This window comes from Phalaenopsis equestris, unplaced genomic scaffold, assembly GCF_001263595.1.
Source record: "Phalaenopsis equestris unplaced genomic scaffold, ASM126359v1 Scaffold000517, whole genome shotgun sequence".
In the NCBI taxonomy this organism is placed as follows: domain Eukaryota; kingdom Viridiplantae; phylum Streptophyta; class Magnoliopsida; order Asparagales; family Orchidaceae; genus Phalaenopsis; species Phalaenopsis equestris.
In genome coordinates, this window is record NW_018164957.1 from 594,604 (window position 1) to 609,495 (window position 14,892).

General features: G+C 34.4%; 1 protein-coding gene across 1 annotated transcript in view; it reads left to right on the top strand.

Annotated features, from left to right (window-relative positions):
- Window positions 1-2,573: 2,573 nt before the first annotated feature.
- LOC110028602 (DNA polymerase epsilon catalytic subunit A-like) overlaps window positions 2,574-14,892 on the top strand; it is a 92,762-nt gene continuing 80,443 nt past the window's right edge. Inside the window, 10 exon segments of the mRNA XM_020730516.1 lie at window positions 2,574-3,544; window positions 3,672-3,737; window positions 3,855-3,914; window positions 3,995-4,090; window positions 5,759-5,919; window positions 6,028-6,116; window positions 6,279-6,496; window positions 11,976-12,062; window positions 12,146-12,280; window positions 14,126-14,248. Of these exon segments, the coding sequence (XP_020586175.1) occupies window positions 3,383-3,544; window positions 3,672-3,737; window positions 3,855-3,914; window positions 3,995-4,090; window positions 5,759-5,919; window positions 6,028-6,116; window positions 6,279-6,496; window positions 11,976-12,062; window positions 12,146-12,280; window positions 14,126-14,248 (1,197 nt within the window). The 5' untranslated portion in view covers window positions 2,574-3,382.

Genomic DNA, 14,892 nt, shown 5'->3' on the forward strand with positions numbered 1-14,892 from the left:
TTCAAATTTCAGGAACCCACAAATTTTCTAGCATCTCCTTTGAGGAATATTTCTTTTAAATCATCGACTGATCATCTATTCATTATAATAGCATTTAAAAATGAGAATAGATAAATGAATGTTAAATTACTTTCATTTATTACAACCTCTCATAAATTGAAGTAAAATTTGTTGGTGAACATCGAAGTATGACATAAAAGTCTTAATTTGAAAGTTTGTTTTTATACCTATGTATGAAATGTATGCTCAAGGTCATCCTGTGAGACCTCATTTTGCAATTGTACCTACACGTCACCCACAACAACCTATGCAAGAATCAAAAGTTACTGATGTTGCTAATGGCAAGGCTCTTTAACAGAGGGCATGTATGTATTTGAAAGGTTGGCCCCTCCTGAAGTCCTAACCATGAAAAATATTGTTATCAAACCGATTGTCTTCAAGCCTGCCATTATGTTTATCGAGTATCATACAGACATGATGCTGAAGCTTTCTTATCTAAAATAAAACTCATTAGCAGATGAAGGAAGAAAATAAATATGAAGGGAATGACCCAGTAGTCGCAGTTGAAGTAACTTGCCACTTGACTCATCGCAAAACCAAAAGCAATTTTTCCCCTATGTAATAAATTTAATAATTTAAAACGGGTGTCAAATGGAGCAACTCTAATGATGAAATAAAAGGTTTTTATTTTTGAATCAACAATGTATGAATCCTACTGATGAGAATAAGAAACTTGAAACCGAATTAGTTAGAGTGACAGTCCTGAAGGTCATTACGGAGAAATGCCTTCTGAAGCCTGAAAAATGAATGAAATAAGAAAAAAACGACATATGGCTAGCACTCCTGGAGGTCTGTCGTACATAAAATATTTCAAAATATGGGTTCTAAAGAAAAAAATAACCATTATATTATTACATCACTTAAATTTTTAAAAAATGAATTTTATCCATTAATCGATGAATTTAAATTGTTTTATAATAAAATAATGCATACCATGAAGAAAAAAATTTAAAATATTATGTACATGAATTGCCCTTATGTGCATGATAATAGAAGAAATTTAACCCCTTGCAGTATTAGATGAGGAGACGCTAATATACTCTCGTATGTGCTATTAGACATTTGTAATATACACACCGCCGTGCAGGCAAGAATATATCTATCATGGGTGAGTAAGTAACTTTCCACGATAATAATAGATTTGTTAAGCGCCCCATTGTGTCGATGTGTCACTTATTATCCAGGGGTGCGTTAGATCATGCTTACAAGGTGCTCCAATACGGATGTATTAGTTCAAAAATTCAAAGGACAATTGAAGCTGAAATATAAAACCTCAAAAGACAGCAAATTTAATACATATAGAAATTTTTATATTTCTAACACGAGCAAATGTCACATGATTTTACATCACACAATAAAAAAGCCTAACATACATATCTTTTTTTGCCATTAAATTATTGTAATTTAAAAATATAATTACTCATATAAATTATTTTATATTACTTATTATGTGGTATTTAATTTTTCATATATTAATGAATGAAGGATGAGGGATTTTATTTAGTATATGGAACAACACTAATGCAAGATATGATGTTTTAATATATATTTTCATTTTAGTTTTTTTACACCTCTTTTTTTATTATTTAATTTAGAATCAATACTTACAATCGAGTTTCACAATCCAACCATCTATTCTCATATTTTAAAATTCAAATTATTATCTTCAAATTATTTATGTATTTTGCCATTAAATAATAATTCACTTTAATCTGTGCTATTAATTAGGGCCGTCAAAAAAGCTCGTTGTTCGCGAACAGTCCGTGTTCCGTTCGTCAATGAGTTCGTTTTCGATTCGTTCGATAATTAGACGAGACGAACATGAACAATTTTTTTTGTTCAATTAATTAAACGAACCAAACATGAACAGTGATGTGTTCGTTTGTGTTCGAATCATTATTGTTCGAAATATAAAATAATTTAAAATAATTATATATAAAAAATTTATGATATTTTAAAAAATTAAATTTTATAGTTATAATATATAATGAATTAATAATAATAATATATTAATATCTTATACCACGAACAACTCGTACAGTGACTTCACGAACAATTTCAAACACGAGCTTATTTCAAACTAACTAAATTTTAAATGAACTGAATACGAACAAAAGCTCTGTTCGTTCGTGTTCGTTCGTTTGCACCCCTACTATCAATATTGCATTTTTTAATTGATTTAAAAATTTCTTTTATTTATTTATTTTTTAGAGCATTAATTCATAAATAAAGAAAGAGAAATAAACAATTAAAGAAAAAAAATCTAATTTTGGGTATGATGTTTAAAAGAACGTTTATTCTTTCAATATTAAAAGTAATTAAAATTTGAATTATTGATTTTATTCCTTATATTCATTTCATGTTTTTAATGCACTTAAATTTAAAATTTATTAATTATTTCACATAATTATTTTATTTTATTATTTAAATAATTGCTTCGATCCTATTTTTGCCATTCCTCCAATTGTTTGAGGGTAATTTCGTAAGCTCGTACACTGATATGAGCAGCAAAATTGGCGGGAAAATTCTGCTAGCCCTAGTTGGCGCGCCTACTCTAATTCCGGAAACCTTCACTGCGTATGAAGAAGCAGAGTTCCTTTCCAGTGCTCACAGGAAGCAGGCATCGGCGGCATTAGCGGGCTGTAAAGGAGCACGGAAGTCGTGACGGGAGATCGCTGGCGACGACATCAACGATATCAAACCCTAGAAGAAAAAGAAGTGAGTAATTAGCGACAGGAGCTTATTTATTGTCTATTCGTCTGGAACCCTTACCGAAATCCCTCGCCCCTCTACGGGTTTCGCCCAAAACGATCTCCTACGTCATCGAACGCTTGCGATGCAAGTCACGGTTAGAGCTGGAAAGGCAACGATGAGATAACGACATTGAAAGACCTCCAAACTCCAATCTTTCTATTCCTTCGGATCAGCTCATAGCAGCTTCAATTGAGGAAGACGCCGCGCGAGAGTTTGCTTCTTTTTTCCTTTCCGCCGAACTGCGAGAGCTCATGATTTAAGGAAGTTTTTTTTGCAGTTTGACAGGATTTAGCCTAGATCCTGCGTCAATCCTGCTCAAACTCGGCTACCAAACAGCCCCTAAGAGAAACGCTGGTGAAAAAACTTTGAGTTTCGGAATTTACGCTATGGCGGAGATAAAATGAGATTTTGAAATCCGTTGGTTTTGTATTTGTCCTTTTGAACGTTTAAATCCTGCATGAGGCTACCAAAGAGCTTCTAAGCGCTGGTGAAAAAAGCTTTTGTTCCTGGGAAAGAATTGCTGCTTGGTTTTTCTTCCTGATCCTTATTTTTGACGACCTTTTCGATCATGAATGGAGGTGGCAGGCGTCGGGAAAGATTAAACTCTCGAAGAAATCCATCGAAGCAGAAGGTCCGGCTGTCTGCAGAAGAGCTTCTTGAAAGGAAGCTAGGGTTTGATCTCTTCACCGAAGGAGAGAAGAGGCTCGGATGGCTGCTCACCCTCGCTCCAGTAAGTAATTTTCTCGGTTGAATTTTTCAGCTTGCCTTCCATGCAATTTCTGGTTGGTAGATCTGCCATCTGTTTTTCTGCCAATCCGCTAGCTGTTTTTACCATTTATGTTTTTTACGTTTTGCAGTCTTCATGGGAGGAACAGGAAACATATAAGATATATAGCTGCGTCGATCTATACTTTGTCTGCCAGGTTTTTAATTTCCACTTTTTCTTTGAGTTAACTTTTCATTTATCGCAAACTCAAAATATATGTTGGCCTTACATGACATCCAATGAATTTGCTGATCTATTCATTCATCCATTTCAGGATGGATCCACATTCAAGGCTAAGTACATGTTTCGGCCTTATTTCTATGCGGCAACCAAGGTGAGCGGCCAGCAAAACAATAGTTACACAGATTTTTTGAAAATATATTTACTTACATTGCATGCTCATTATTACTGCAGGAAAAAACTCAACTAGAGGTGGATGCATATCTCCGTCGCCGCTATGAAGGCCAAATTGCCAATATTGAAATTGTGGAAAAAGAAGATCTAGATTTGGTAATGTATTGCTAGTTCTTTTAAATTCATTATGTAGCATGTGAAATGGGATTGTCTAATATTGTTTTGCTTCTCTAATGAATTGCATAAAATCTTTCATTCCTATCTCCTCTTGTTAGTACAAGTTTATAAATTAACTATTATGTATGTTTCGTCCTAGGCACTTTGGAATTACTCCACAAATGGGCTTTAGCTCTTTCTAAAAAGAGAAAAAATGCTGAACGATCATTTTACCTTCTGCCATGTAGTTTATGTGTCCTGCTCGTTGATGCTTGAGATTTCATTGGCATGAATGCTCTTTGAAAATCTCAGCTTTAATTTTTGTCACGAATATGTGCATCCTAAATAAGCAATTTTAGTCATAGAAATATATATATGCATTTGTATTAATGTTCATTACTTGTGCTTCTGTATGCTTGATTAATGCCTTATTTATATATCAGCATAGTTGCTCACATGTTGCTTGAAACTCTAGTTCTCATCATTATCATTATTTGACTACACTAATTACTCTATTTTGACTTTTTTGCGTCCTTTATTTGTTCGTGTTGAGTGCTACTTGAAATATTTACTTTTTTTTGTGGAACTTATAGAAATGTGTAGGGGAATACATCTCAATTTAATTCATAAGATAATAGAGTTATGTGTTTCATTTTGATTCATATGAAAATGGGAGCATTTATTAGTCTATCTTTTTTTTTAGAAACAAGGTTTTATTTATAATAGTTCAAATTTATGTTTAGTTTAGCTATAATGATAAATAAATCTTTTTATTTAAGTTAAACAAAAAAGTTAATTTGCATTAAACATATAATAAAAAAGGTCATTAATTTTTATCATAAAATAATGAAATTATAATCATAGTTAAATTAAGGAGGATTTACATATATGCAACTCAATTTTTTTGTATTTACATGTCTTAACACCTAAAACTTCAAAATTTACATACATGTATGAAAAGGTTTGTTTCACTTTTTGAAAGTTAATATGACGGCATTTTTTATGTGATATAAGAGATTTGGGTGATAAAAATGTAAAAGTAAAGTTTATGTGTTAGATATGTAAATATATTGGAACTAGGTGGTATATATCGAAATGCCTCCTAAGTTAAATTATTGGCTAGCAAGATTTGAATACAAGCTTGATTGAAGTCTTGTCATGAATTTGGGTTGGGATCTATAGGATGTGAAACTTGAGCTATGTCAGCGATACTTTCCTTTGCCTTTAATTGTTCCATATATTTTTTTTCCTCCTTAATAGCTGACCCATTTTCTTTGTATTCAATTACTTCATAGATTTCTTTTCTTCTTCCTTAATAGCTGCCCATCATGCAAATTTTGAGGTGCTACTATGCCTTTGACTTTGCTTTCAATCTTCATATTGAACTTCTAATATATATATATATATATATATATATTATTTCTGCTATAAATTTCAATAGTTTTTTTTGTCATTCTTCAAAAAAAAATTCTTTAATATACTTTTCTAGCCACATTTCCATCACCAAGTTTTATTAATTTATGATCTATTCCTAAACTATTCTAGAATTTCAATATTATTCTTAATCCGTGCAAGCTCTGTATTCTTCTTTTTTTTTTGCTATAAGGGCCATATAAATGCTTGATTTATGCATATATGTTAGATTCTTATTCTTTCTAGATATTGCAGAAAAATCATCTCTCAGGCTTGTCCAGATCATACTTGAAGGTAAGCTTTGATACTGTCCAACAACTGACACATGTTAGGAATGATCTCTTACATGTTGTTGAAAGGAACCAAACAAGATTGGGTGCTGCGGAAGCATATGAATCCATATACGGTGTCAGAAGGTAATCGTAAAGCATACTTTTTTTTTTCTTGAAAGGGCCAAGCAATATATTTTGTTTGTTTCACTTTATTTTTTTTTTTTGAGATAACCTGTTTTGCATTTTCTGCAGCAAGGAGAGGCCACAAGAATTTGTCGACTGTATCACAGATCTTCGTGAATATGATGTTCCTTACCATATTCGTTTTGCAATTGATAATGGTGAGATTTTTAAAAATTAAATTGTTAATTCACATTATTCATGGCTTTTATTTTCAGGCTTTTCTTAGGTGAGTTAATATTGCTATGATACCATTATGCACAAATTTATCGTATTTGTTTGCAAGTTTTATCTTCTTATGTAGATCAGAATTCTTTCGGCAGATGTTAGATGTGGACAATGGTATGATGTAAGCGTATCTAGCAGTGGTCTGATAATGGAAAAAAGAACTGATCTTCTTCAACGTGCTGAAGTTCATGTTTGTGCTTTTGATATCGAAACTACAAAACTTCCTCTGAAGTTTCCAGATGCAGAATATGATCAGATAATGATGGTGTCATATATGATAGATGCAAAAGGTTACCTAATCATTAATAGAGAGGTGATTTTACATGCATGCATCTATACATCCATACATACATGTATTTTCTTACACTTTTGTGGAATTTTCTAAGAAGCTAACTTATAACCATGCCCAATATTGTCTGGATTCAATTTTTTGTATCTTATATTATTCAATGTCATTGTGTAATGGAAAATAGTAAACTATATGTCACATTTTTGGTTTGGAAGGCAGTACATCTCACCAATATGGACATAATTGAGGGGTTAACCTTAACTCTGGAGATAAGCCTCAAGGTCAAGCCCAGTTAGATCTGTTTTGTATTCTTAAAGAGATTAAAATCATATGAAAGCAACTGTAAAGCTAAACATGTAAAAGTAAGCATAGGGAAATGATTAATATTATTGCGTCAATAATGAATGTAGTAGGAGTTCAATAAAATAACAGTAACAATTAAGAAATTTGCAGCTCATAATGGTGGTCTTCTCATCTTTTAAGCAGGATTGGAATAATGCATATGAACTTGGAAGGCCATTGGATATGTGGATTTTCCGGGTTTTTAATGTTTTTGAGTTGATTATTTTCCATGAAGCCCGCTGTAGGCTCTTTGGATTTGAGTTGTTTCTCATTTCCTCTTTGTTGTGAATTGGCATCTGTTGTTATTACATTTCCATCTCCACTATCCACATAACCCCTATTATGACCACTATCTACTCATATTATTCTTTAGGTCAATACCCATTTTTCGCAGACCTTTTGAACTTCAATTTGAGGCGATCCATTATTGATGTGGTACTACAAATATTTCTCGTTAAGTGAATGATCACCCACATTTTGATAGCCCAACTGATTCGGTCGGAATAGGTTTGGTCCAACATGAGGTTGGACCGACCCCTTCTCCCTCTTTTCAGGGAGAAATATTCACCCCCTCTCCTCTATTTTCATTTTCCACCTATTGTATCTCTATTTATATCTGTGTTCTGAATTAGGGCAATATTTTTGTGAGTTTGATTAAGATTTCTATCAAGGATGGTCGTTTGCGTCCTCTTTTTCCTTTCTAGGATTGTATCCGAGGACCGGTAGTGCTCCGGCTGTATACTGCTTTAAGGTGGTGATTATCTCACGTGTTTCCTCGTTTCTTCCACTCACTTGCTCACAACTAGCTTCCCTGCACACTCACGTTTCTGATCGCTTGCTGCTGCTCTACCCCCTTTGCTCGCCCAGATTTCTTCCCAGTCCCAGTCTTGCAACCTACCCATAGAGTTCCTTCTCTACTTCCCGTAACTTCCTTGCACCTCCTGCCTATTATCATAACCCTCCCCCTTAACCCTTTAGTATCTTCTTAGAGTCACCCCCATGCCCCATCAACAGTTGTTCCCAGCCATCCTGCCTCCATATTTTCTGCACTATCTAGCCCTCCAACAACCCCCCACCCCTCCACCACTACACCCCTATACCCTTCCTACAACAACCACAATCTCTCTCACCTTTTGTCAAAATTCCACACCTTCTGGCTCTCTACTCACTGTCCACCGATCATCTCCCCTCATAATCAAAGGAGAGTATTGTTATTGTGCCGTGTTATTCTTTCTAGTTTGTGTCGTGTTGTAACCAAATTAAGTGCTAATAAAAAGTTTATTTATCATTTTATGTTGATTTTTGAACTAGTTTTGGTATCATTTGGTATCAGAGCTAGCCATGTCTTAAATATATTCTAGTGTTTCTTAGCATCCTTCATAACCCAAAAATTTCATTTCAACTGATAATACCTTAAAATAATTTTTTTTACCCTCTTTCACCTCTCAACTCTAAATCCTAACAATACCATTAAGGGGATACAAGCCTGAGTCTAGCTGGGAGGAGATAAAATGAGAGATTCGTGAACTTCAGAGGAGGCTTGCAGGCAATGAGGATGAAATCCAATGGGAGGTTAGCCTCGACCGTGATTAGGAGTGTCGAAGAGGAGGAAGATTGAATCTGATGGTTAAGCGGGAGATAACGCAATTTCCTACTAGCTTACTATAGACAGATGATGCAACCTCTTGCTTTAGGAGTGGAGAGACCACAATACTGAGCAATCCACACTTCCTACAAGTAGATTTCAATCTTATGATTTTACAGTTCAGATACACCCAGGAGCATACTCAAGATGATCCCGTCAGAGGAAGAGCTGATTCTGAGTGGAGAATAGGTAAAACCAATCTGCATCCCTAAATCTGTTACAACAAAAAAATGTGACAAGTGCCACAGATTTATGCTTGTTGAAACAAAATGCACAGACAGGGGAGTGATCTGTTTCACTGAGTAGGATTTTGTTGAAAAGTTGGGCAATGACACAATTGATTTGGGAGAAGATTAAGATTTTAGGGAGGATTCTCAACTTGCAGCCAACGAGGAAGTGATGTTATCGATCCCAGTTAACCCCGAGGTTAGTGATTCTAGCTGAGGTAACAATAGCTATCTAGAAGATAGCGACTTTGATATAAGGGGCTTTCATGCCGAGTGTGAGATCGTGGAGCCTCGAGCTACTGTTTGGCAAGGTTTGAGGGGAACATTAGTAGGGTTGACTTTAGATATTTAGCATGCTTCCTGAGTTTTCCCTACGGAGGGAGGTCTATTTTTTCAAAGATGAGAAGATTTTTAGTTGCTTCTAGAAGGTAGTCATAATTTATTTGGGGATTAAAATCAATTTAACTGTGTACCTCTCTACAAAGGATCAGACACGATTGATGAACCACAATAGTGTGAATGACTCAGGATCTTTGTGAGAAAGAATAGTCTATTGTGGGATCCGTGTCATTCACAAGAAAAAGAAAAGTTCTCTCATGAGTGATTAAACGTCAGGGTGGCCCAATCTGCTAGAGTTGTCGTTCTAGAGTTGATCTCCCGTGACAACTTTGTTTATCAGACACATCCAACCGAGTACGAGGATTGAGAGAAACATGCTATATATTTACTTGTTTGGACGTTGTGTACCTATGACTCAGATTGTGCCAAATGAGGATGAATATCTATTTTATCAGGATATTATTTCGAACGACACCACCTACAAAATTGATCTACTAGAATCTTACAACACAAACAACCTGACTACTAGGAGAAGACAAAAAGCTCCGACGAAAAGGTCGAAGCTCCCCTAACCCTTGGAAATTGATGTGTGGCTGGGGGCTGAACCGACCCCAACCAGTTCAACCGTAAGAGGTTCGGTCCAACAGTTCATTGGGTGGAAAATATACACTCCTTTCCTATTTTCATTTCTTTCCAATTGTATCTCTGTTTATATGAGTGTTTTTTGAATTAGGGTGATGTTTTTGTGAGTTTGACTTTAGATTTCTATCAAGGACAACAATCAATGTCACCTTTTTCTTTTTTAGGGCTGTATTCAAGGACGGGTGGTGCTTCGATTGTATCTGAGGACGGGTGGTGTTCCGGTTATATCCTACTCCGAGGTGTTGATTATCCCACTATTTCCCTAGCTTCTTCCACTCACCTACTCTCAGCTAGCTTCCTTGCACCCCTCACCTTGATCGCCTGATGCTGCTCTACCCTGCTTCTCGCTTAAATTTCTTCCCAGTCGCAGTTTTGCGACCTACCCGTAGCACCCCTTCTCTAATTCCGTCATGTAACCTCCCGCCTATTTTCATAACCCTCCCACTTAACCCTTTATTATTTGCGTAGAGTCACTTCAGGCCCATAAGCAGTCGTTCCCAACCATCCTGCCTCCATAGCTGCTAAACTATTTGGCCCCATCCCATTACTCCCTCAAACAACCCCTACCTTTCCACCACTACACCCCTATAACCTTCTCACTTCTTGTCAGAATCCTACACCTTCCAGCCCTATGCCCGCTGTCCACAGTTCATCTTACCTTGCTGTCACAGGAGAGTATTGTTGTTGTGTCATATTATTGTTTTCAGTTTGTGTCGTGTTGTAACTCTAATTCAGTGCTAATAAAAGTTTGTTTTTTCGTTTCCGCTGATTTCTGAACTAGTTCGATATCACATTGTGATTGTTATTCAAGGTGAACTCTACTCCATTACTATTCATATGAGCAATACTTGTCAATTTAATTTATGATGAATATGAACTGCTTGTGATCTTTTTCGGGTATTCAATATATATGAGGCCGATTGAGTTTCTTTTTTTACTGTTGTGAAATTGAAGCTTTCTTTATGCTTAATTTTGACTGTGAGTGTGTCAAAATAGTGTGAGGATTCCGAGAAATATCGCCTTGTCTGGGCTTATTATTTTTCATGCTTCTTTCTATTATTCTGTAACGGCTTAAAAATTTATTGGAAGTATCATTATAAATTGTTTCTACTTTTCATGATTAGCTAGATAAGATTGTGATCATGAAACAATGTTGTTTTTTCAGAAAAAAAAAAACACAATTTTCTATTTCTAGCACTATTTTTTGTGATGAATGATAAATTATGTTTTTAACAAACAGTTTAATTTGTGACACATTAGATTCTTTTTTTGATAATGCTGAATGGCAAAAAAGATTAACCTAAGTAAAGAGCGACAAAGCTATAAAATTTATAATTAGATTTTTTTTTTGATAATGCTGAATGGCAAAAAAGGTTAACCTGTGCTTATTTTTTTGTCATGAATCTGTCTGAGAACTTGGCAATTTCAAGGAGGGAACAAATGATTGGATTATAAAATCATATATTTCGAACTTTTATAACAATTTATAACATTATCTAAACTGTAAAGAGCGACAAAGCTATAAAATTTCTAATAAATAATAAAAGAATTTTCAGATAAAATTTTTTTACATTTTTCTTTTGCATTTGTAATGAGTGCAGTGCATATCTAAAAAGCATAATAAATTTAAATTCATATTGCATGTTTGTGTAGTCTCCCTGCACCGATTTAATGAACCTGTCATGCATTTGTCTCATGGTTGAGGGTTATGAACCAACTTGAAATATTTTCACAAAATCCATCCATCGCACCAAATGATTAAGTTGTGTCAAACTTTCCTTGCAATTGTCTTTGACACCAGCTCTCTGTTTCACCTTCAAAGGGAAAAGTGACAAATGTGACTTTTCTCTCATGAAGATATGATATATCAGCAATGATTTTCACTATCTTTTTCAACAAATTTTTAGTTTTAACCGACCCTCCTGCTTCAGAGAAAGAGATGGTCTTATATCACACAGTAACTTTAAATATTTGTACACAGAAACTTTACCAGTACCACTGGCTTGCGACTCATTTCTATATTAATGTTAGACATTTTAATGCCATTTACATGACCATCATCTAAAAGCAACGAACACCTACCTGCTCACTTGAAGTTTGTTTAGCTATTTGGGCATTTGTTTATTTCATCCTGCGTCACTTTGTAGAAACATTTTCTGAATGGTGGTCTATACAATTACCATTTATAGTTTTAACATACTGGAAATTCAAGTAGATTTTATGCAACATTATTTCCATGTAATTTTTCTTTTTTCCATGTTTTACTTTTTTTGCATTAAATGACAAATGTTATGGCTATTTCATCTAGTTTGTGGGAGCAGATGTTGAGGATTTGGAATATACACCAAAACCAGAATTCGAGGGCTGTTTTAATGTGAAAAATGTGGAAAACGAGGTATTTTGGCTTTGGAGTGGCAACTTTAATAGCTGCTTTAATTATGCTATTTTTTCCTTTTGACTGAATTTTGATTATTGCAGGTAGAGCTTCTCAAACTCTGGTTTGCACACATGCAGGAGGTAAAACCTGGAATTTATGTCACCTACAATGGTGATTTCTTTGACTGGCCATTTTTGGAAAAAAGGGCTGCTCATTATGGAATTAAAATGTGTGAGGTAGGAAGATAGCTTCCTTTTTTTTCGCATCTTTTTGACAGCCACTGACAGTTTTCATTTTTTTAATCAAGGTTATTAATAAAATCTATGATTTGATTTTTTTAATATTTTTTTTGCATTTAATGGTTTTATATTTAGGCCATAACTGTGTGGTTTCACTCAAAGATGGTTTAGAATTGTCTCTGATATTTGGTCTTGGCCAGTTTTAGTCTTTGGTATAATCTGGAATTTTGGGTTAAGTTACCAATAGTCATTGCAGTTGGTACATACAGGTTGTAGCGTATTAGCTGCAGGCCCAGGCAGAATGTGGTCATGTGGCTAGGTGCTGCTATTTTTTTGTTTAATGATATGTTTTTCTTCTGTTTTCAAATAGTTTCTGTTTAAGCCAGCTTAATAGTAATTAAAGTGTTATTGAGTACTTTTATTATGCTTTGAAGTTAATTTTAGACCAAGTTAATCAAAACATATTTTAAGATTTGATCAAAACTGAAAATTGAATTCAAGCTTGAATCTAGTCAAAATCTGGGCACCAGTTTCTGTTGAAATCAAAACGAACTTTAGAACCTTACTGCATTTCAAAGTGCCTACAAACACTGTATATTGAAGCCCCACGTTTTGTTTAGGAATATGTATATAAATATTTATGCTATTTAATGATCCTTATGTTTTGCAATGTCAAAGTGCGACCCCCATCTGAAATTCAGATAGCATCAATTTTCTGGACTTACCATCTTAAGAGGATTTTTTATTGTGTTATTGGATTAGAAGAAGATTTTTGTAATTCTGTTAAAAATTGGGAATGATTTTGAATTGGTCAATGTGAAATAAGCTATTTGTGCTCTTAACAATGTTATTTTTTGTAATAATTCATTTATTATATTTTGCTATGATCAAATTTTATTAATATTTCCACCTACTATTTTGCTTATTTTAATTTGAAGCATTAATATAGGCTACCACTGGAGTGTTTATTCGTTATATTCTTTTTAGTTTTATGGATTTGATTTTAGTCATTTCTATACGTCATATAATGTAACTATGAGATCAATATCAAGATGGCTGTAGATGAAAGCTATAGTTTTGTCATACTAAGACCTTTAGGCATTTTTGCTTAGGGACTGTTTGGTTGCTGAAGAAGGAATGGAGTGCAAAAGTAATATATTGTATTTGGAGCACATTGAAGTTATTTGGTTGAGTGTAAAATAAGTGCAGGATTCACATTTTTTTTTTGATTTGAAGAAAAATGAAATTAGTGTAGGCATTGATAGTGGGGCCAGCGGTGGTGGCAGCAACGGCAGTGGTGACTGGTGGCTGGTAGCTGCTAGAGGTTTTGAGGGCAGCTGTGGGCCTGTGGCTGCAACAACGGGCGGGCGGTTTCAAGGAACACATGGTAAGTGCATGGGGACCGGAGGTGGACGAGCAACTGCTTTATGCGGGGTGGAGACTGACCGTTGACTATGGCTGGCTATGACAGCCGGTAAAGCAAGCTGCGACAACGAGGAATATGTTTCAAAGCGATGCATTTGGAATTCACCTAACACAGTTGAACTTCAAATACATTGAAAATGAAATAGAATGAATTTCAAATAGATTCTAATTTTACAATATATTAGGAATTCATCTGATCAGCCACCTATATTTAAGAAATCCATGCAGAAGGAATGCAATATACACCTTTTGCAACACAAACCAAATAGCCTCTGAGTGATATATGTTGGCAATTTAGCTTTAAGTGCATTTTTTTATTGAATATATATATATGCTAATGTTAATGTCTTTCCAGTATGCTATTTCTGCGTGAGCTTCCTCAGTCTTATTGATTGTGTTAAACTTCTATTGCTGCAGGAAATAGGATTCAAGCATGATATTGTTCAAGGAGAATGTCGTGCTAAATTTTCATGCCATTTGGATTGCTTTGCTTGGGTCAAACGTGACAGCTATCTTCCTCAGGGAAGCCATGGTTTAAAGGTGCAATTAACCCCTTTTGTTTTTCTAGCATTAAAATAAAGATAACTTGAGAATGCTTGAAAATTGCATCTTATAGTTTGCAATTCAGAAAATGTATTTGATTTGATTCCGAAGGCCTTTGAATTTTGCTAGTTTTGATCCTACTTGCATATTAATCATAGATTCTAGTTTTAATTTGCTTTTTTATATTCAAGATAGGTCTGCTAAATGTTGAGGGTTGTCAGGTTTCGTCTTTAACCTTAAAGAACTTCTGCTTTGCAAGATAGTTTCAGCTGACATGAGCGTTTCATTCAAAATAAACAATGTTAGAATTCTAATAAATAATGGTAGTTATGTACACAAATACTGATAGTTTCGTGCTTAAAAAACTCCGAGGTATGACATAATTTTAAAGCCACAAGTAGAATTATTCATTTTGAATGCAAATTATTGGATAGTATCCTTTAATTTTAATCAGGGATTGTTGTCCTCTTTATCTTGATAGTTTTGTGATCTCAAATGAAAGTGTTCATGTAAAAGCCATCGCATATTTCATTTTCATTATATTGATTTTACATTATGATATTTTGTCTACTATAATTGAATTTCTAATAAAATTTTCATAAAATTTCAATACTTCTATGCTTCATTTAAAACAGTGCACG